General features: G+C 42.0%; 2 protein-coding genes across 6 annotated transcripts in view; one reads left to right on the top strand and one right to left on the bottom strand.

Annotated features, from left to right (window-relative positions):
* The window catches only part of GET1 (guided entry of tail-anchored proteins factor 1), a 62,105-nt gene that overhangs the window by 32,605 nt on the left and 5,645 nt on the right, over positions 1-23,855 (top strand). The window lies entirely within an intron of this gene.
* Positions 1-23,855, bottom strand: part of LCA5L (lebercilin LCA5 like) — a 54,691-nt gene that overhangs the window by 12,095 nt on the left and 18,741 nt on the right. For 2 of the 4 annotated variants that reach the window (XM_086675989.1, XM_086675988.1), the window contains exons 3-6: positions 17,286-17,627; positions 16,871-17,017; positions 12,693-13,207; positions 10,453-10,590 (exon numbers count right to left, since the gene is read on the bottom strand). In XM_086675989.1, the coding sequence (XP_086532115.1) occupies positions 10,453-10,590; positions 12,693-13,207; positions 16,871-17,017; positions 17,286-17,619 (1,134 nt within the window). In that variant the 5' untranslated portion in view covers positions 17,620-17,627. Of the gene's footprint in view, positions 1-10,452; positions 10,591-12,692; positions 13,208-16,870; positions 17,018-17,285; positions 17,628-23,855 lie in introns of those variants that run through there. The other 2 variants (XM_086675990.1, XM_025912892.2) reach the window with 2 other exon arrangements.

Here is a 23,855-nt window from a genome sequence, read left to right on the forward strand (position 1 = left end):
AGAGCAGGAAGAAGGCAGATAAGAAATGCTGGCTGACGGGTGACCGGTGCAGGGCTGGCTGGGGGCAAAAGGGAAGGACAGTCCTCCCTCAGGCCTGGAACAAAGGTTCAAGTCTGGATGCTGTCCACAGACCTGGGTCCAAGATCAAAGACAACAGGTTCAGAACACAATCCAGGATACTTGTGTAGTTGAGGTCAGTCAGTTAATCAAGAGAAAAAATACTGGGGCGCCTGGGTGGCTCAGTCGGTTAAGCGTCCGACTCTTGATTTTGGTTCAGGTCATGGTCTCGCGGTTCATGAGTTCGAGCCCCAACAGGGCCCTGCGCTGACAGTGTGGAACCTGCTTGGAATTCTGTCTGCCCTTCTGCTGGTGTGCAATAAATAAACATTAAAAAAAAAAAACAACAACAATAAGAAAAATCCACATGTAGGAATGCTCATGGCATGTTTGTGGACTATTCATAGGAAAGAGGACTCACCAGCTCCAAGGTTATCAGGTCAGAGTTCGGTGGAGGTTGGGTCATGGTGGGGAACCATGTTAAAAGAGCAGGGCAGATGGCTTCCAAAAGACAGAAAACAATGTCTACACAGACAGTGCCACTTTGGCAGGGGTGAGCTTGTAGCCTGGATGCTGGGTAGAGTTGCAGTACCTGATTTGGGAGCCGCGGAGGACTGATATTTATCCCTTTACTTTGGCCCATTTTCTGGAAAGAGAGCAGTGTCTAGAATTGGTGTTGGATGACTTCGAAAATGAGTTTCAGAGTACCAAAACAGAAACTTTGATCTTTGGAACCGTGCCTTCCCGAGGTCAGGTGCTAGTGATTTATGTTAATGTGGCAGATTGCATTTTCTCAGAATTGCTTCAGCAGTATTTCCGGTCCCATATGCTCTTCCGGAAACTTGTGACTCCCCATGAAGAGGTAGAATCTATTGCTCCTCCCATGGTGCCGCCTTGACAAAGGGAATGGGGTGGAAGAGATGCTGTGTGACTGGTTCTCTTTCTGTCTGTATCTCCCCACTCTGCTCCTTGGAACCTGGCTGCCATGTTGTGAGGAAGCCCACACCACATGGGGAGGCCACATGTGGGCAGTTCTGGCCAACACCCCAGTTGCCGTCTCAGCTGTTGGTTGACACCAACTGCAGACATACATGCGAGACTTTAGAGCACTCCAGCCCCAGCCTTTGAACCACCTTAGTTGATGTCGAGAGTGGCAGAGATGGGCTAACCCTGGCAAGCCCTGCCAGATTGTGGATTCGTGAGCAAAATTAATATTGTCATTTCTTTTTTTTTCTTCTCCTTTTTTTGAAGTAGGCTTCATGCCTAGCACAGAACCCAGTGTGGGGCTTGAAGCCAGCACCCCAAGATCAACACCTGAGCTGAGATTAAGAGTTAGATGCTTAACTGACTGAGCCACCCAGGTGCCCCCCAGTATTGTCATTTCTTTCTTTCTTTTTTTTTTTTTTTTAATTTTTTAACGTTTAACAGAGCATGAACAGGGAAGGGGCAGAGAGAGAGGGAGACACAGAATCGGAAGCAGACTCCAGACTCTGAGCTGTCAGCACAGAGCCCAACACAGGGCTCGAACTCATAAACCGCAAGATCATGACCTGAGCCAAAGTCGGACGCTTCACCAACTAAGCCACCCAGGCGCCCTAGTATTGTCATTTCTTAAGCCACTAAGTTGTGGAGTAATATCTTATGCAGCCATAGTGATTGGAACAGTCAGGTTACTAACACATCCTTAAAGGTTCCATCCCTTTATTCCTTGGGTCAGTACCCGGGATGACCATGAAGTATAAAAGTCTATCTTATTTTTCCTGCTGAAACAGGACTGTAAGGGGGTAGGAGTATATCCTGAATGAGGAAGAAACTATAGGTGATAGGCCATGGGTTGAATGATTTGCATTATGGGAAATGATCCAGTGGATTGTTTTAAATTCTTTTGTATAGCACACTCCCTTGGTATCTTCTTTTCCTTCGTGTGTTTTTCATCTGTCTTCTGGCTCTGTTTTGGGGAGATTTCCTCAATATCCCTAGATTTTCCTTATCTGCCAGCTCTTTTACTGAATTTTGTATGATGGAATTATCTTTTTAAATTTCCACTTACTGTTTTCTGATTTTTCCCCCATTTTCATAACATTCTTATTTTATGGGCACACAGTATCATCTCTTCTGCATATTAAACTAAGCCTACAGGGTGGGCTGGTCTGCTTGTCATTCTTGTTCTTTCTTCACGATGCTGGAGGCTGGATTATTTTACTAACCTACTGTTTTGTGTGGACATTCATTTCTGTAGTTAGGCTTCTTTCCTGAATGGAAAGGCTGGCTCTGGGTAAATCAGTGGGACTTGCCGACTGCCAGGTTTCACTCTGAGGGGAGTCATTTGACTAAGTGCCTCCCATATTCCAGAATTTCCCCTTGGAAGGGCATTACCTGGGATACTGGCATTTACCCCAGGTGTCCCAGCCCCATTTCTCCTCAACTCTTTCATTCACAGCCTTTCTGCCTGATGGAAAATGCTGGACTCTGATGCTGTGAGTCCTGTTGAGAGGGCAGTCAGGTGAGATTGATGACCCAGTCCCCTGTGCTCAAGTGTCTCTTGCTCCTGTGTTCCCTGGGGCAAATGCTCCTCCAAGCACCTCATGCTGTGGCTTCTTCTGCGCTGTGACACCCATAGAGATGCTTCCACCTGTTTTCTGTCTTCAACAAATGTCTCCAAATCTCTCCTGTTGGCTGGTGACTTTCCCCAGCTCTTTGCTTCTGTGGGTCCACTTTCTGTCCTTCACTGATCACTTCTGTGGGGTTCTGACGGGAGGGAAGTTACAGAGAGTCTGTCATCACCAACAATTGAGGCCAGAGCGAACAAGGTCCTTCTCAGGCCAAACCAGAGTCCCTGTCTATCTGCTGGTGAATGTGGTGTAAGGCACCCACACCGGGAGATTCTGATTTCACGGATATGGGTGTGGCTGGGGCAGTGGAGTGTTCAAAGCTCCCCAGATCAACGTGTGGCCACGTTTGAGGACCATGGTTTCAACCAAATGTGAAGACAGCTGCCCCAAGGCTCCGCTCCTGCTGTCCACTTGATTCTGAGCTTGGGGTTTCTCTCCCTGTTCCTGTTAAGTTACCAGCAATTTTTTTGCAGTTATTTAGGTTGTGATTATTGGTGTCTGGTTTCTCGATCAATCCGAAACATTGTTTTTGATCTTTTTATCTTCCAGAAATTCTTTGGAAGTTCTGGTACGATCATGGTATCCTTTCTGGGGTTATGGGTTATTGCTTTAAAATATGTTGTGCGTCATTTCCATGGGGTTGTGGCAGGAAGAGATGAAAAGCGTGTATTTAGCTCGTCTTCTTGACCTGGTTCAATTCTTTAGGGCATAAAATATGTAACTTTTCTTATTTTTCCCTTTGAAAGGATTTTATTATAAAAAATGTCAAACATACACAAATGTAGAGAAAATAGTACAGTGAATCTCCATGAACCAGTGAACCAACTTCACTAATGAACAACTCCTACCCTGTCTGTCTCTCTCTACACACCGCCCTCTGATCTCGTTCCCCAGCTATGAGTTATTTTGAGGCAAATCCTAGACAGCATAAATTTAATCTGTATTTCACTATGTATTTATAGGAGACAACGGCATCCCTTTTAAAACCTAACCACAGTATGAACATTTCACCTACCAAAAAAAAAAAATAATAATCCCTTAATATAAACATCCAGTTTGTTTCATTTTTCCAACTGTCTAATAATTTTTAAATATTTCATCTATTTATTATTTTTTAAATGTTTATTTATTTTTGAGAGAGAGAGACAGAGCACGAGCAGGGGAGGGTAAGAGAGAGATGGAATCCGAAGCAGGCTCCAGGCTCTGAGCTGTAGGCACAGAGCCTGACGACGGGCTCAAACTCACGCACTCTGAGATCATGACCTGAGCCGAAGTCAGATGCCCAACTGACTGAGCCACTCAGGCGCCCCATAAAGTGTTTATTTATTTTTGAGAGAGAGAGAGAGAGAGAGAGAGACAGAGTGTGAGTGGGGGAGGGGCAAAGAGAGAGGGGAACAGAGTGGAGAGGGCTCCGTGCTGACAGCAAGAAGCTCCATGCAGGTCTCAAATTCACAAACCAGGAGATCATGACCTGAGCTGAAGTTGGACGCTCAACCGACTGAGCCACCCAGGGGCCCCTGTCCTATAATTTTTTTTTTAAGTTTGCTTGAATCAGAATCCAAACAAGGTCCAAAACATTGAGATTAATAGGTCTCTTAGTCTTTAAGAAACCTTGTTTGTATACAGCTTTCTTGATATTATTCAGGTACCATGTAATTTTCCCTTTCAAATTGTACAATCCAGTGGGTTTTCTTTCTATTTTTTTTTTATTGTGGTAAAATGCACAGAACATAAAATTCACCATTTCAATCGTTTTAAGTGCCCAGGTCAGTGGCATTAAGTACACTGTCATGCAACCATACCCACTGATCACCTCCAGAACTTTTTTTTTTTTTTTTTAATCTCCCCGGAACTTTTATTTAAACTGAAACTCTATCCGCATGAAACACTGAGTCCCATTTTCCTTCTCCCAGCCCCTGGCAACCACCACTACACTCTGTCATTATGATTTTGACTATAAACTAGAATAATACAGGACTCGCCTTTTTGTGACTGGCTTATTTCATTTAGCATAATGTTCTGGAGGTTCATCCATGTTGTAGCAGGTGTCAGAATTTCCTTCCTTTTTAAAGCTGAATGATACTTCATGTGTGTGTGCTATATACACACACATTATATTTCTCCACTCCTCTGTTGACGTTCACTCGGGTAGCTTCCACATTTTAGCGATTGTAAATAATGCTGCTGTGAACTTGGGGGGACAAAGATCTCTTCAAGACCCTGCTTTCCATTCTCTTGGGTATAGACCTAGTGGAATTGTGGGATCATACACATTTTTCATTTTTTGAGGAACCTCCATACTGTTTTCTATAGTGGCTGTAGCATTTTACATTCCCACCAATGGTGCCCAAGGGTTCCAATTTTTCCACATTCTTCTCAATACTTTTCTTCCTTCCTTCTTTTCTTCTTCTTTTCTTTCTTTCTTTCTTTCTTTCTTTCTTTCTTTCTTTCTTTCTTTCTTTCTTTCTTTCTTTCTTTCTTTCTTTTCTTGTTATTATTATTTTATAGTAGCCATCCCAATGACTGTGAGGTGGTATTTCCTCACAGTTTTGATTTGCATTTTCCCAGCATTCAGTTGAGCATCTTTTCACGTGCTTATTGGCCATTTGTAGTTCTTCTTTGGAGAAATGCTTAAGTCCTTTGCCCATTTTTGAACTGGTTTTTTTTTTTTTTAGTTGTTGAGGGTTTCTCATAATCTCTTTTACTCTATAAATTCCTCCCTCATCTCTTTTGCTTTGATTCGCTATTTGTTTGCTGTAGAAACTGGGTTGTTTGTGCTGTAGAGTTTCAGATGGCCTGATGTTGCTGACTGCATCCCTGAGGTATTACCGTGTTCCGCTGCCCGTATATTTCTTTTCGATCTAAATGTTTGACCACCGGGTGCCTGGCTGGCTCAGTTGGTAGAGTGTGCAACTCTTGATCTCGGGGTTGTTTCAGCCCCGTGCTGGGTGTAGAGATGACTTAAGAAAAATAATCTTAAAAACAAATATTGGATCACACCTGGGTATGATTTTTTGGGCAAGAACCCACTGTAGGCGGTGGTGTGTATGTCAGTTAGCAAGTACATAGTGTCTGATGGCTTCTCTTGTCATGCTACGAGCCACCGACAACTTGGATCCGCTAACTCACTGGGACTTCCAAAACAGTGGTACTCTAATCCTCTCCTTCCTTTTTCAGTAATTGGAATGCTCTTATAAGGAGGCTCTTCCCTCCTCACAAACTATTTGGTCGCTCTGAGAATAGGAAAGGTAGAAAGAATTGTTTCCTTGCCTTTATTTACCAGTCTTCGAAATAGTGTGCTGGGATGTTAGTATTCTCTAAAGGTGACTAATCACTGAGGTGTTTTGTTTTGTTTTTTAAAGTATCATTATGGACATTTGGATGTCTATATATTTGATGAGATTCAATCCACGGGGTTACTTCACTGATCCTCAGATTACCCCACCTTTGGCCAATAAGAACCAATCTTAGGTGGCTCCTGATATTACACTATTAGTTCTCTGTAGTTTCCTTGCTTTTGTAGGACAGTATGTCCCAGGCTCATGCAGTATATTTCATGTTCCAGACCTGAGATTTTTTTTTTTTTTTTTTTTAAGGTGCCTTGGTTCTTTTTAGTGTGGTATGGAATTTGAAGACCATAATCTGGGCACTAGGGCTATTCAATGTTAATGGGCTGGTCACATTAGAATATATGTATTTATTTTTAGTTCTGGAGGCTGGGAAGGCCAAGATCAAGGTGCTGGCAGGCTGGCAGATTTAGTTCTGGGGAGGGCCTTCTTTCTTTTTTAGATTTTATTTTTAAGTAATCTCTACACCCACCATGGGACTCAAACTTACAACCCTGAAATCAAGAGTCACACGCTCTACCAAAAACTGAGCCAGCCAGGCGCCCCATTGTATTTATTTTTAAATTAAAAAAAAACACAACATTTATTTTTGAGACAGAGACAGAGACAGAGCATGAGTGGGGGAGGGGCAGAGGGAGGGAGACACAGAATCCCAACAAAGCAGGCTCCAGGCTCTGAGCTGTCATCACAGAGCCCGACGTGGGGCTCGAACCTACAAACCATGAGATCATGACCTGAGCCGAAGTTGGACGCTTCATCAGCTGAGCTACCCAGGCACCCCTATTTATTTTTAAAGATAAATTATATCATAAATGCATACTTTCACTTCAGTTCACAAACAAGACTATAGGATTTTTAAAAAATGTTTATTTATTTATTTTGGGAGAGAGATTGAGCAGTGGAGGGGCAGGGAGAGAGGGAGACAGAAATCCCAAGCAGGCTTCGCATTGTCAGTGCAGAGCCCAACATTGGGCTTAAATCCACAAACCGTGAAATTGTGACCCAAGCCGAAATCAGGAGTCCGATGCTTAACCAACTGAGCCCCCCAGGTGGTCCCCCAGGACTACAGGATTTTTATTGACCTCATCTTACTTCTGTATTTTCTTTCTTCCATCCCCAAATCCTAGTTCTCAATGACACCAACATAATTCATCGTGTGTTTCATCCCATGGGATAAACACAGCAGCTTCAAAATAACCATGCCCACACTGTAATCAAGAACGTATTTCACTAGGCACATGCGGTGAAATTAACATGTTTTAAGTCTCTTGGAATGGTGTCTCTGACAATTTTGCTGCCACTGGAATTTACAGTGGGTTGTTTTCATTTGATTTTTGATTTTTAGGGAATGCTTTTCCATTTTTCCTTTTGCATTTCATTCTGCTTCATAATTATGCAAACTATTTGGTGATTCCACAATTTGATATGGTTCTAAAATCAAATCTACCAAAAAGATATTCAAGGAGAGGCACCTGGGTGGCTCAGTCAGTTAAGCATCTGACTTTGGCTCAGTTCATGATTTCACGGTTTGTGAGTTCAAGCCCTGCATTGGGCTCTGTGCTGAAAGGGCAGAGCCCACATTGGATCCTCTGTCTCCCTCTCTCTCTGCCCTTCCTTTGCTCTCTCTCTCTCTCTCAAAAATAAATGTTAAAAAAAAAAAAGATATTCAAGGAAATCTACGTTCTACAATCACCCCTTCTGATCTGTTATCTCCCTACTTCTGTTGTTACCCCACTATTCCTTTTCTTTTAAAAACATAAATAAAAATGTGGATATATTTGTATTCCTTCTGTTTTTTAATTTAACTTTATTTTTCACTTTTTAAAATTTACATCCAAATTAGTATATAGTGAAGCAATGATTTCAGTAGATTCCTTAATGCCCCTTACCCATTTAGCCCATCCCCCCTCCCACAACCCCTCCAGCAACCCTGTTTGTTCTCCATATTTTGTTTTGTCCCCTTCCGTGTTTCTATATTGTTTCCCTTCCCTTATGTTCATCTGTTTTGTCTCTTAAAGTCCTCATATGAGTGAAGTCATATGTTTTTTAAATTTTTTAAATGTTTCTTTAATTTTGAGAGAGACAGAGCACAAGCAGGGGAGGGGCAGAGAGAGGGGCAGAGAGAGGGAGACACAGAATCCGAAGCAGGCTCCAGGCTCTGAGCCGTCAGCACAGAGCCCAACACGGGGCTTGAACTCAGGAACTGCAAGATCATGACCTGAGCCAGATGCTTAACTGACTGAGCCACCCAGGTGCTCCTTTATTCCTCCTGTTTTTAAATTCCTCCTGTTTCCTCTGTCTTCCTTTTTTCACTTATCCATATATCCTAGAGATTACCATATTATAATGTAAAGAGTCCCCATTCCTTTCTACAGATGCACAGAAATGTATAGAGGTATATTTACTTTTTTTTTTTGTAAATAAATTTGGATCTTACTGCATATAGAATTTTGCATCTTCTTTTTCATTAAGTATTTCATTAAGTATTAAAATAGCATTTCCCCTTTCAAAATTGTTTTTTAATGATTGCATAGTATTTATATGCATATCATTGCATATGAAAGCACAAAATTTATTTTAAAATTCTTTGAAAGTGTCTCCATATATGTGGGTGTGTTTGCCTTGACCAGTGGTTCTTGAAGACTCTTCTGTTAGATTTCTAAGTTAGTTGCTATGGCCACACCCATTTTCTGGCATACTTTTCCCTCTGAAGTTACCTGAGACTCTAGGGAAGAAAGAAACAGAACTCTCTTCCTGCTTTGCAAAGGGAAAATTTACATCCAACTTTCTCTTCTCTCCCCCTCCTCCCCCCCCCCCCCCCCCCCAGCTTTCTCTCCTAATATCCTTTCCCTGCCTCTGAGTGCTCTCCAGGCTCCTGGGAAATCTGAATTCTCTACTTGTCATAAAAAAGTTAAAGATTCTTGTCTTAAAGAATCAAACTTAAGATTTGCTAGTTGAGGCTTGAAAGAGCTGTATTTCTTAAGTGTTTATCTAGTTTTTTCCAACTTGTTGGCCATTTTAGAAATCTTGAAGGCCAAAAGATAGCAAAAGTCTGAAAAAATAAATATTTTTAATTCTTATCTTTAAAGCACATTTAAAAATTTTTTATAGCGTTTATTTATTGGGGCACCTGTGTGGCTCAGTCGGTTAAGCGGCTGACTTTGGCTCAGGTCACGATCTCGCGGTTTGTCGGTTGGAGCCCTACGACTGGGCTCTGTGCTGACAGCTCGGAGCCTGGAGCCTGCTTCGGAATCTGTGTCTCCTGCTCTCTGCCTCTCCCATGCTCATGCTCTGTCTCTCTCTCTCAATAATAAATGTTAAAAACATTTTAAATAAAATGTTTGTTTATTTATTTATTTATTTATTTATTTTCCCAACGTTTATTTATTTTTGGGACAGAGAGAGACAGAGCATGAACGGGGGAGGGGCAGAGAGAGAGGGAGACACAGAATCGGAAACAGGCTCCAGGCTCTGAGCCATCAGCCCAGAGCCTGACGCGGGGCTCGAACTCACGGACCGCGAGATCATGACCTGGCTGAAGTCGGACGCTTAACCGACTGCGCCACCCAGGCGCCCCTGTTTATTTATTTTTGAGAGAGAGAGAGACAGAGGGTGAGCAAGGGAGGGGCAGAGAGAGAGGGAGACACAGAATCCGAAGCAGGCTGCAGGCTCCGAGCTGTCAGCACAGAGCCTGACACAGACTTGAACTCACAAATGGTGAGATCACGACCTGAGCTGAAGTCGGCCACTTAACCGACTGAGCCACCCACGTGCCCCTAAAGCACACTTTAAAAGACAGTTTTGCAAGCATTTCCAAGTAGATTTTATTTATTATTTAAATGTTTCTTTTTATTTTGAGATAGTGTGAGCAGGGGAGGGGCAGAGAGAGAGGGTAAGAGAGAGAGAATCCCAAGCAGGGTCCGTGCTTAGCATGGAGCCTGCTAAACATGGAGCCTGACACTGGGCTTGATCTCACAACCATTAGATCGTGACCTGAGCCAAAATCAAGAGTTGGGCACTTAACCAACTGAGCCAGCCAAGGCGCCCCAATTCAAGTACGCCTTAAAGTGAATTTGTGGGCCATTAAAATGACTAAATATTTTAATGATGTAAGTTAATTTCCAAATTTGAAAACTTATTTTGGCTTCCATTAAGATGGTAACGAAATACAGTAATATTAATTCATGGGATGAAGTGGGGGTGGAAACAGGAAGTTTTGTTAATGAAGAGTGTAGAGCTTTAACTTCTAGTGACAGCACACGCTCACCAGGCTGTGAACCCACCCTCGTAATTTCAGATCCTCTATCTGTTCCAATGGTCTAGGGAAAAAGTTAATTTGAGAAAGATTCCCAAAGTTAAATAATTTAAAGAATAGCTCTGATATTTTGGGAAGCAGAACTGAACAAATTTTGTTACATTTTGCTTTAAAGAAGTACCTTAAGTTTTTGTTGAAGGCGTTTTATTTCCATTTGCAGAGTCTTTGTAGCTCCCTGGGCTGCTAACGTCTTCCGGTTCTCAGTGGCCAACTGCCGATTAAAGACTCTATTGTTCAGCCTCAACTGTTTTTCCAAGCTCTGAAAACAGTATATATTTTAACTCTTCTGTAACCAATGTAGTATTGTTAACAAAGTTCAGCTGTAATGGAACTAATTGCATTTACGAGAAGTGCACAGTTTTAACTTAATACAACTTTAGCGCACGACCGGTGCAGGGGACATATGTTAGAGCTGAACATAACCACACGCACAAATACAAAAGCCGAAAAACCCACATGTTCCAACTCTAGAGAATAAATATGTTTGGAACCCAATGATTTTCACACCCCTGATTTTGATTAAAAACATAACCTTTGAACACTTCCTGAAAATTAATAAATATAACCAACGCCATGCTTTAAAACTCAACCCAGGTGGCTGTGCCAACTCCAAGACCTGCTAACGCTGCAGGTGCGCACCGGGCCCTGGCCCGCCTCGTCCGCCGGGGGGCGGGCCAGCAGCAGGGCAGCCGCGCATGCGTGAGTCTCGTGAGTCTCGGATGCCTGGTCCCGGAAGCTCCCGCAGGGGTCACAGCCCCGCCCCTTCCCCCCCCCCCCCCCCCCCCCCCGGGATAAAGGAATTCCCTGTCAGGGATTCCCTCCCCAGGGCTAAAGGAATTCTCAGACCAGGAGAGGTTGGGCAGCTGCAGGCCATCCGTGCCCAGGGCTCACTGGTGCGCCTCCTCAGCAGTTTTTTTGCAGAACTCTTTGATCTGGACTTTGACAGAGGCTTGACCAAAAGGCCTTTTCTTTCCTTTTGTCTTTTTTCCCATTAAGTGCATTTCCCACCATATTAATATTAATACTCTGTCATTAAAGAAAAGTGGGCAATATGGTAAGCTGAGAGGATGAAATAATCAGTAAAAATCCCAGTCCCCAAAGTATTAACACTAAAGAAAAATACCGACATGTTTTGTTTGGCTCGTCAACATTTTCTCCCCCAGCAAATGCCCTACAACCAACCAAATGCTTCTGATAAGAAAAGGGTTCTTGAATTCTTTTTGGTTTTGGTTACAGCTACAAAAAACATGACCACACAACCAAATGCTTCTGATAAGAAGCATTTCTCACACAACCAAATGCTCACACATTTCTCACACAACCAAATGCTTCTGATAAGAAAAGGGTTCTTGAATTCTTTTTGGTTTTGGTTACAGCTACAAAAAACATGAACTAATTCACATGTATACATAAAAAATAGGTAGGTGAGATACAACTACATTTACTTGACAGATGTGAGCTAACACGGGTCCGCTATTAACACAGGAGGCCAAATAATCGGACTTTTCTACATTATTTATGTGACTGAAAATGCGGCTGCTCGTCATTTTCTGTAGTTCACATATCCACTTCGTGGGAGGAAGTTCTCCTTGAAAATAGAGGATTTTTACCAAAGAAGAAATAAATAATAAGGAAGTGGATGAAATGAACTTGATATTTTCTTATTATTTCAAGTTTGTAAAAAATACTTGCCTCTCACCATCATTTAAATAATAAGGAATTAAACAGTAACCTAATTTTATTTATGTTTATGTCCGTAGAGACCAAGAACTAACACACAAAAAATTCTCAGTATAATCAGGATGTTCCCCCAAATCATCCCTCATAGAGCAGTCTCCAAGACTTTGACACCCACGTGCTATTCTAGAAAATCAGCCCATTCATTTGATGATTTTAATTCCTTTCCCCCTGCTCAGTTCCCAGGAGCATTCTCAGGGAAACACTTCTGTTTCCAGCCTACCAACAATGTCTCTGCGGTAGTGACTAGACAGCTGACCAGGGGGAGTGCAAGGAGAGGGGCTGGAGAGATGCGGGGGGGCAGGCTTTTAGGGAAGCGGGTCTTTAATAAACAGATTCGAGGAGAAGAAGGTTGGCTTCTAAGAGGTTTCACACAACCCAACCCAACCCCTTTCCAGCACATGAGCACACTTACAGAACGGTCATTTCCAGACAAACGAGCCTGGCCACAACAGAAGGGACATCCCCCCCCCCCCCCCCCCCACCGCACTGGATGCCATCACTGGTGTGGCCTGTGAGCAAAGCAGCTGGGAATGCTTCACTGCACGGGGGCAAGTGTGACACACGTGTACTCTGCATATCGTTCTTGGGACATTACAATTTCTAGGCTTCTGAAATACGGACCTGTATTTTTTTGTTGTTTGCCTCTGTTTTCGTTGTGAGAACAGACAATTTTTGAGTGAGTTCTTCCCTCTCTGCAAGATTTTTGTCTTCAGAAAGCCTCTGCAGCTCCTGCAAGGAGTCTTTAGTCTTCAGCAGCTCACTGTCGGTTTCTCGAAGTTTCCTGGATGCGCTTCTTTCCTTTTCCTGGGATTTCCTAAGTAGCTGCCTTAAGTTTTTTACTTCATTCTGATGTTTTACCATAATTTGAGGTAGATTATTTTGTGAATTCTCATATTTCCCTATTGCTTTCAAGTGCCTAAGCTGAAGATGTTTCAAAAATTGGTTTTCTATGACCGTGGCTTCCAATTTACGACGTATATCGCATAGTTCGTTTTTGAGCTCTTTAATCTTCTGGAGCCTTGCTGAGAGGATGCGATGAGTCACAGCATCTCTTCTTTGGGCAATCACATTGTTCTCAGCATTTAAAAGTGGCGCATTCCAGTTGTGCTTTCTTTCAATTGAGATCTCCTTCCGGCCTGCGTGAGCAGATAACCCAGTTTGTTACTAGTCATATAGATAGAGATATGCAGATATGCGCATACGTGTGACCCCCACCTGCACCCCGCACACATACAAGGCGAACGAACATGTAATATAGACGTGCTTCAGGTAGGGACTTCATATATAGACACCTCATTTCAGGTCAGTAGTCGTCTTTTTTACAGCTAGGGATTATGACTCATTTGTCTAAGGTCACAGAACCACAAAGTGGCATAGAATGGATGGAAAACCAGGCTTTCTTTGACTGTAAAACCTGTACTTATTTCTATTATTAAAGTTCTATTAAAAACCACAATAATAGATAACATTTACTAAGGGCTTACCACATGTTAAGCATTGAACTAAATGCTATATGTAGATTATCTGATATAATCCTTCCAATAATATGTTATGAGGCAATTCGAGTGTAACATGAGAGCCCAGTGTTATATATGAGGATCTCCTATATTCAAAAAGAGCCTTAGAAAGCCATTGAACTGCTTAGACTGTGTGTACGGATATTCCATTTCTCAGTAAATCCAACATAGCTAAGTTTTCCTGTTACCTTGGGCTCTAAAGGAAGTAGTTAGTTGGCTTGTATTCAGAAGTCTATTTCAAACAAAATGTATCTAAACAATGTCACATCAAGCTTATATAACTGAGTTGTGTCAAATGTATGTGTAACGTCACTGCATTATTATCCCATTTTAAAGATGAACAAACTGATGCTTCGCGACATCCCTGCTTGATGGGCACACAGCTAGTCAGTGGTGAAATGGAACCCATGTCTGTGTGCCTGTGCTACTGCCCCATATGTATGTGCATTTGCATGACACTTATATGTGTTTATGTGCATACTGTGTATGTGCGTGTGCACGTTAGTATATCTATATTCTTTTTTTAGTTTATTGATTTATATTGAGAGAGAGAGAGAGAGACTGCATGAGCAGGGGAGGGGCAAAGAGAGAAGAGAGAGAGAATCCCAAGCAGGCTCCACCCTCCCAGCATGGAGCCTGACTCAGGGCTCGATATCATGAACCGTGAGGTCATGACTTGAGCTGAAATCAAGAGTCAGATGCTTAATCAACTGAGCCACCCAGGAGCCCCTAGTATATCTGTATTATGAGAGAGACTGAAACTGGATTCTAGAATCTAAAAAAAAATATGGTCCTCATCCTGGAGAGAGAAAGCATCTAGTGGCCAGTGTCACTGGAGTCCTAGCCTTAAGCTGTTGCCCACATGTGGACACGTCACCTGAGACACGGCTTAATATGTTTGGTGTAGGTGGTGGAAAAGGTGATTCTGCCTGTGATGGAAATCACGAGCCAACAGAAATGGAAGGTGCTTCCTGGGGACAAGGCATCTCAATTGTGACTGTGACAGAACACATAGATGTGGCAACGATTACAGTATCCGTATCACATCAGTAATCAATGGGCGGTCTTTACAACTGTGCCCCCACAGGTCTTTATTTTCCCACTGGGAACGATTCAATAAAGGCTGTGGTTGAACGTTTGAGTATTTTGGAATAGGTTTTTGAGCACATTGAAAATTGGAAAGCAGAGGTCAACCTCTGAGGCTGGGCACTGGCTGGGAAAGGCCCAGACCCAGGTGGATCAGGCTGGATTAAAACAGGGGGTGGGGTGGGGTGGGGACTGTCATGTTCTACACCACGTCCAGCATGACCGAAACTTGACTCCCAACTTACAATGTCTCACTACTCTTGGGTGATGTGTTTCCCGGAGGAGAGAGGGCTCTCCCTGCGACTAGAAGGATGAGGGTGGTGGGTTCTGTGGGCTGTGGAGGCTTATGTCCCTGACATATACTGTGCTCAAGTGACGGGAGGACAGAGGCAGCATGAATGGGTGCTTGGGGACTAATCCCTGTGGCCATGCGCACACCTGCCAAGGTCCCAGGTTGAGATGTACGTACAGGGCATGTGTACTTTGAAAACAGGAGGTGACCCCATGTGCTTGGGCAAGGAATGTTTGTGATGCAAATGAAGGACCAGAAGCCCTTCCCCAAGTGTCCGGTCTGTGTAAAGCCACCCAAACTCCCTCCTTCCCCCAAACACATCTGAGACTGAATTGTTTGCCTACCCTAGCTGGTGCTTGGGGGAGGATGAACCAGATTTACTTGCTTCAGAAGATAAACATACCACTTGTATTTGAGTGACATAGAATAAATTTATTCTATAGACATTATGCATACTTGTATACTAATCAAGGTTATGGAAAACGGAAATAGAGTTTAGTCCTTAATGATTTTGCATCTCATTATACTAACCCCTGCCTGGTAAGAATGACCAAATTTATCGTTTCTATCTCATTTCATGTAGTGAGGCAGATTTAGCCCAATGATTAAACTACTCTTAATGAAGTGACAAAATTAATTTTGGCTGCTCCCAATTTATGACCAGGTGTTTCGCATAAAGAACTCAATAAATACTTGTGGAATAAATAAATGAGGAAGCAATTTTTAAAAGTTAAATTGTCAGGCACTTAGAACTCAAAGTGCAGTTCGTGTAGAAATAGTTTTATAAATGCTAACAGCCTTTCATACAGCCCCACGGAAGTGTAGAATCAATACAAAGTGTAGTGTATAGATCTATGATCCCTGTCATAAAACCTTGGAGCCAGACTGTTTCTGAATTATTATTATTATTATTATTATTATTATTATTATTATTTTGGCGCATATACAGTATTTCCCATAGAATTTCCAGTAGGGCTGGGAATAGCATACTTTAATCAAAGAATATTTTTGTGAAATATGTGGCTATTCACACTAACTGAAATAAAGATCAGTCTCATGTTAGTTCAGATCTGGTTTTTGTTGCTGAATCAGTTTAGGTACCAAAGATATAAAAACTGTTTGTTTTTCAGAGTTTTGTAAATTCAGACGTGGATAGGGGATCATAACCACGATGGAGCCTAACCACGATGTAGTTTCTGTTGTGATAATCTCTTCCAAATGCCACAAACAGACTTCTTTTGACAGAGTCCCATGTGACAGAAGGAACTAGGCTTTTCATCTTCTACCCTCGGCCTTGACCGTGAGCATAAGATTCCTACCTCTCTAGAAAAGGAGCTTTTAGCCTTTTGAGAATCTGGTGGAAGCTCATGGGTCCTTCTCCCTAGAAGAGTTCACAAATGTAAATAGACATAAAAAATGCAAAGATTTTCATGCAGCCCAGAGATATGCGACTAAGATGAAGAATCCTTACCCTATAGCTGGGAAGAAGGGGACCTGAAGGTTCTAGATGACTCTGAGGTAGCAGAGGGAGTCCTAGGCACACCTGGTCACAGGGGGCTGGCGGGGGGGAGACACGGGGTACACCTGACAGCAGACATGCTGTCCACATAGTATTGACGTAGTTTCCAGCTGTTCACTGATGGCAGTTCTGATGGCCACAGCCAAAGAAAGTTTCAGCCATTTCCATATTAGGAATATTTATAAGCCCAGGATTGCCTAAAATGGGAGGAGGTGTTCACAGTCTGGGCAGGGAGGCAGGGAGTGAGGTCAAGGACATCACAAGGCTACTTCCATTTGGACAGTTAGGAACTGGTGTTGGTACTCTTACGGTCCACAAGGGAATGAATGACCTTGTTAACAGCCTTTTGAACCACCTCTGTCTCAAAAGATGATCTTTGCCTCACCGGACTTGTAGACCATCCTCTTGGGGTGCTGACTCGGGTATTTACAGTTCATTGGCAATTCAAACCTTGATTCTTCAGCTGGGATGCGAGGCAAGAGGCCAGCAAAGTCCAAGTGTCGTGGTACTCTGTAACAAGGCCACCTGTTAACTAAAAACGGAACTAACCTCACTAGTAGGCTCCAGCAGGGTAAGTTGTACAAGAGGGCTAGGTTTTATGTTTTCAGCCTAACTTCCTGCCATCTTGTAATCATTCCCAATTTCTCTATTTCCTTCCATACAAGTTCATTTATAAACACACATTTGAAATAGGGGACAACAATAAAACTGAATAGGGACGACTTCAAATACTAGTGCATTAAATAATAATGTCATTGGGAACAGAAGTTTGGTCTTGCTTGGGAAATTTTGCTTCTTACCTTTAGGTTGGGAGACTTTAGAGACATTATACGTTTTCTTCTCATTCTTTTTTTCTCTTATCATAGTCTTCTCTAAATAATTTCTATTACGAGCTGTTTCAGAACATTCAGTGAGAAAGTCTTCTGAATAATCACAGGGAGAACTTAAACTTCTGCAGGAACACTGAGATCTGCTGTAATCCACACTCCTACCAGAAGCGTGACTGGGGCTGCCTCTTGAACAGTCACCTGCGTCCTGGGTTCCCGTGCATTCTGCAGACCTCCTCCTGGGTCCTAAGGCCACACAGGGGAGGTGCTCATCTACACTTGTTTCTGCTGGATCAGCCAGAGACATAGCAAAACCTGATAGGAGAAAAGTGTTTTCAGATTTATAGCTATTGACATTAAAATGAACCTCTGCTTTATTATATTTAACTATAAGTGGATCACTAGGAATGGGAAACACCACATCTTGTGGAAGTATTTTCTGGAAAAAATCTCAGTTGGGTTTTGTTTTTTTCTTTGACATAAAATGTAAGACCCCTGAGACAAACTGGTGAGACTCTATTCACAGGTAATACAAGACAAAGTTCACATCAGAGGACAACAATGACAGCAATTTGTGAATTAGTGAATTACATCTTCATTCTCTAAGAATGTTGCAAGATTTTGCCTTGAAGAAAACGACAGTACTTGGTAAGCCTGGATGGCTGGTATGAAATGCAATACTTAGGAAATTCAGACATATTTGTGGAGATGGACACACTTTTATTTATTAGTGATGAAATCACACTTTTGAGATGAAACATATAGCATAGAATATAACAAATTAATCTACTACTTTTTTAGAGTTAATACTTGTTTTAAATTAAGAGTAATAGTGGATCCCAGGGATATACACTTGATCCATAATTACAAGGCTTGTCATATTTTAATTAAAAAAATGTGCTTTCCTTTCTGTGCTCCATTTGGACTATTATAACATGAATAGGACCTCCCCCGATTACAGCTACATGATGACAGAAAACAATTCAGGAAAAAATGTGATTTGCATGGAAAATCATCCCATTGTTGGAACCTTTTTGAAGACAGTTCACCCAGTGGAAAATTTACATTTGTTTAATAAAGAACTGATCATACTTTTGCAGCTACACAAAGACCAAACTTTTATAATAATGGATTTGGAAAAATCAAAACCAAGTTTGTCTAATTATTAGAAATTCAATCATTCAATGTGAAAAATCAAAACCTTACTTGGGAGTTAAACAAGACTAAAGCGGACTTCAAAGCAATGTGTTTAAAAACTAAAAATGAAATGAAATTTGATGATGCGATCCTAATTTCTCATCAGGGACGAAAGCTACCATGTAGTCCAAAGTCCTTGTAACCAAAGGCCATGACTGAAAAACTAATTAAGACCCAGACATAGTCACTTTTATTTCGGTTAGATTTGGTTCAAATTAAGTGCAACAGAAGGTTTAATAAACATAGCAGGTCTTCATTTGTAGGTCAGGAATGTTTTACTGCAGTGAATTACTCCCCAAAGCAACGTCACACATCACTGCAGGGTTCTATGCATCTAGAATAACTTCTCGGCACTTTGCTGCTAGCACCTGCTTGACATTCAGTGAAAACAAAGGTACTGTAGTTTACTTCCACTTTATTTTTAAATTCTTGGTATAGAGCCTAGGCAGTAGTATTGAACTTGATTCAGCTGAATAATCTGTGTGACCAGTAAGGCTAGATGACAAGGTCTCTCACACAGACTCTCCTACACACGCCCCACGAGGTCTGCAATCCTCCATCCAGATTCTTGTTTGATCTAAGGACCCTGGGAGACATGATGGCCCACAGCTAAATGCACACTCCCTACGAATACAAAAGTTTCACAGGAAAGTTCTCTGAGGTACAATGAGTCCAGCTCCAAGATAGCTCAGGACAGCGACTATACGTAGCTTTCACATGCCCTTGTCCATGGTTAATATACAAAGACTAGATTCCAATATACACAAGCTTTTTTTTTTATTTTTTAAAGTAATCTCTGGACCCTACCTGGGGCTCGAACTCACCACCCCCGAGATCGGGAGTTGCATGCTCCACTGACTGAGCCAGCCAGGCGCCCCTGTACCCAAACTTTTGATACTGTTGGTAAGCCTTTAGTCATCTGACATGAGAATTTAAAATGGACAGAATGTGAACTCAGACACAAGGAGGCTCTGGAATCCTCTATGATGCCGCTGCGGGAAGGCACAGAATACCAGTTCTGTTTTGACAGCAGTTCAAAACAAAGGAACCCATCTCCCAGGTCTTTACAGGGGTTATTGTTTTCATTCAACACCCCCACTTCTTCTGTTTCATCAAGAAGGCAGAAGAGAAATGAGCTGCCACCAGACCCTTCCCAACAGGGATCTAACGTCACTGGCTCTACTGAGAGTTTTTGTTTTTTTTTCCCGAGTCAGCTTCTGCCTCTTTCTGCATTGGCTGGTCTGTCAAGCTTTCTCCTCTTCTGATGAAATACATGAGGCAGTTCACCATCTCCCTACTACAGAAATCTTAGCCCAAATAATCCTAATAACATTAGTACCGTACTTAATATTTAGTGAGTGTTTTTACTTCACCCAAGCTTTGTTTGCATCATCTCATCCTGGCCACGTGAAGGGAACAGGCTCAAGCAGGTTAAGCAGTTGTCCCTGTTTTCTTGCTTCCAGGTCAGGACTTTTTTCATTAAGCATTACAACTGCAAACATCACACTGGTGGTAACATCACACATCCTAAGGTAAAGAATTGATCTTTCCAGATGCATTCTGCCATGTAACAGTGGGTAGATGCACAGGCAAAGATCCTTACTTCTGAACCTTTGCAGATGGTTTAAAAAGAGACCAAGTTGTTGGTGTACAAGATCCTGAAGGACCAAAAATGCTCTGCTGTGGCCCTCATGGTCTTGCCTGTCCTTGACCCTAGGAGCTGTCCCTCCTCACCTCTTCCCTCTCATGACTTTAGCCCCTAACTTCCTCCATGCATCTTGTTAAATCCAAATCACTGCAAGAAGCCAATGGCTGGTAATCTGTGATACAAATTTTTGACCAGTTGTTGGCTGACCTCTGCTGCTAAAGCCCTGTAAAAATTCCCTCCTCCTTGGGAATGCAAGCTGGTGCAGCCACTCTGGAAAACAGTATGGAGGTTCCTCAAAAAACTAAAAATAGAACTGCCCTACGACCCAGCAGGGGCACTACTAGGCATTTATCCACGAGATACAGGTGTGCTATTTCGAAAGGACACATGCACCCCCATGTTTATAGCAGCACTATCCACAATAGCCAAAGTATGGAATGAGCCCAAATGTCCATCGATGGATGAATGGATAAAGAAGATATATATATATATATATATATACACACAGTGGAGTATTACTCGGCAATCAAAAAGAATGAAATCTTGCCATTTGCCACTATGTGGATGGAACGGGAGGGTATTATGCTAAGTGAAATTAGAGAAAGACAAAAATCATATGACTTCACTCATATGAAGACTTTAAGAGACAAAACAGATGAACATAAGGGAAACAAAAATATGAAAACAGGGAGGGAGACAAAACAGAAGAGACTCATAAATATGGAGAACAAACTGAGGGTTACTGGAGGGGTTGTGGGAGGAGGGATGGGCTAAATGGGGAAGGGGCTTAAGGAATCTACTCCTGAAATCATCGTTTCACTATATGCTAACTAATTTGGATGTAAATTTTAAAAAATAAAAAACAAAATAAAATAAAATTCCCTTCTCCTTCCTCAGAACTCTCCTTTGAGACAGCCATCCCAGTATTGTAGGATACAGGCTTAATTCAAGAGTGTTTTTCATTTATAGTCACAAACTGTCCAATGCTACAAGAGTGGGAGTGTGACAGTCGAAGGTGGTGGACAACTTGAAGGCAGGCTGACGTGGGCTTGAACCTAAGTCTGTCAGTTAGTGAAGTGATATTGGCCACCTATAAGACATGAATAACAACACCAATTCCATAGGGTTATCACAGGGAGAAATGAGATAGTGTTTGTAAATATCTATCATGGCACCTGTCCCATAGCACGCCATCAGCAAATACTAGTTGCCTCTTGGAAGAGTAATTCTTGAACACACACCAGGACCTTCGAGGGCCCTGCTCGTGTCTTTATGTGAGAGATGCAACCAAGAGTCAGTCTGTTTCCACATCAACTATTTTACTGGGAATAATTGCTTGACAAATGGCATTTGACTGAAAACTCTCTGAAGACAGAGACTGTGTCTTGTTTCTGTTGTAACTTCAGGCCACCCACTGCTGCCTCACACCCAAAATTTGTAACCACTTGAATACGGATCACCACCATCACCCCCCCTACACTGTATGCCAAGCACAGAGGCAGCAGCTTCCATATGGCGGCTGACTTCATCATGCACAGCCCTGTGCAATAGGGATCAGTCATTGTATTTTACTGTTGAGCAAACTAAGTAAGGCTCAGAAACGTCAAGTAACCCTGGCTCTGAGGTCACAAAGCCAGTGAGGGGGAGAACTCAGTTTTTAGGCCAGGTCTGTCTGCTGGGTTTTTTTCACCGTACCATACTACTTGACCCCAAATGGACATAAGTTGACCCAACTTAATTGTCACTGCAACTGTAAAATGTTAAAGTATGTCAAGACCTGTGATAAACCTATGAGGATACTCATTCTTCAGCTTTTCATGTTTTACCTCTAGTCTAGAGTCCAAAATCTGAGACTATATTGAAACCAATCACGTATCCCTTAACCTTTTAGATTAATCAGTACAACTCACTCAGAATCTGACATGACGGGAACAGTGAGAGATACAGATAAGGAAGTTAGGGTGAAGGAGTGTTTTTTTCCGTTCCTAGATTAGAATATTGAGGTTTGGTGATGTGCTTGTACTCCATGTACAACTTTTTAAAGTTTATTTTTATTTTGAGAAAGAAATAGAGAGCAGGTGGGGGAGGGCCAGAGAGGAAAAGAGAGAATCCCAAGGCTCTGAGCTCTCAGCACAGAGTCCAATGCTGGGCTTGAACTCACACATACGAGATCATGACCTGAGCCGAAGTCAAGAGTTGGATGCTCAGGTGCCCCATACACGTACAATTTTTTAAAAGAAATATTCCCAGGGCTTCTGGGTGGTTCAGTTGGTTGAGCATCTGACTTTGGCTCAGGTCATGATCTCATGGTTCACAGGTTCAAGCCCCATGTCAGGCTCTGTGCTGACAGCTCAGAGCCTGGAGCCTGCTTCCGATTCTGTGTCTCTGTCTCTCTCTGCCCCTTCCTTACCCACACTCTGTCTGTCTGTCTGTTTGTCTCTCTCTCAAAAATAAGTAAACGTTAAAAAAAAATTGAAGAAAAATAGGGGTGCCTGGGTGGCTCAGTTGATTAAGCGTCCAGCTTCAGCTTAGGTCATGATCTCATGGTTCATTAGTTCGAGCCTCACATCAGGCTCTGTGCTGACAGCTCAGAGCCTGGAGCCTGCTTTGGATTCTGTGTCTCCTTCTCTCTCTGCCTCTCCCTTTCTCACATTCTGTCTCTCTCTCTCTCTCTCAAAAAGAAATAAACATTAAAAAAATTTTTTTATTAAAAAAATAAACTAGTCCCTCTGAATCACATGCTTATGTAGGGCTAAAACGAGTTGATTGCCCCATGTCTGATACAGCAGAGAACTAGCCATCCTGGTCTCTTTGTTTAATAAACATTGATGTAACAGGAAAAAAAAAAAAAAAAAAAAGGACAAAATTCTAATTGAAATCCATTGGAGCCAAATAAGCCTTAGTATCTATAAACAGCCTCGCTCTTAAAATAATTCTGTGATTAAAATGTACTCTAATAGAAGGCTTTATAGGTTTAGCTATGGAAAAGAAGGTGGATTTGAAGTCATTATTGCTCTCCCCATATAGATTTGCAAGAGCCATAAGCCTCTGTTTTTGGCTGAATTGTCCAATGTATACAATCTCCTGTGGGTCTCTATTTTGCAAGGTCCCTATAGCTAGGAGGCAGTAACTATAGCTCCTTTAAAATGCTTGAGAAAATCGCATACAATTAAAAACATCCCAGTGAGAAGATGCCATATTAGCAAAGTTGTCCGTAATCTTTCCTGCTCAATAATTCACCGAATACAATCGGTATCATTTCCACAGGATGGGCCAAAATGCAGTCTTCTATAGAAAGTATTTTTGTGAGTGTGTGGGATGGGTGGGTAGAAAATTCATCACTGTCACCAATTATCTAGTGGATGTACTGTCAGCTTGTTTTCAATAAATTTCTATAGAACATGGTATGAGACACAGTTATTTTACTCTTGATCACTATTATAATCTAATCTATTTCACTGAAAATATAAGCAACTTCGGATTAATTACTGGGTTCACTGATCACTCTCATAATTAAATAAGCACAAATATCTAAGAATTACAAGCTGTAATTTCAATACATATCCTTAAGATGTTAATTTTTTTTTGTAATTTACTAAACTTAAGAGTTGTCATAAATGTTTTACACAGTGCTATATTCTTTTGAAACAATACATTTACAACCTGGTACAGCCAGGAGATGAGCTGGCTGTCCCAGT

Source organism: Puma concolor, chromosome C2 (genome assembly GCF_028749965.1).
Source record: "Puma concolor isolate L17-30 chromosome C2, mPumCon1.1.hap2, whole genome shotgun sequence".
Taxonomy (NCBI): domain Eukaryota; kingdom Metazoa; phylum Chordata; class Mammalia; order Carnivora; family Felidae; genus Puma; species Puma concolor.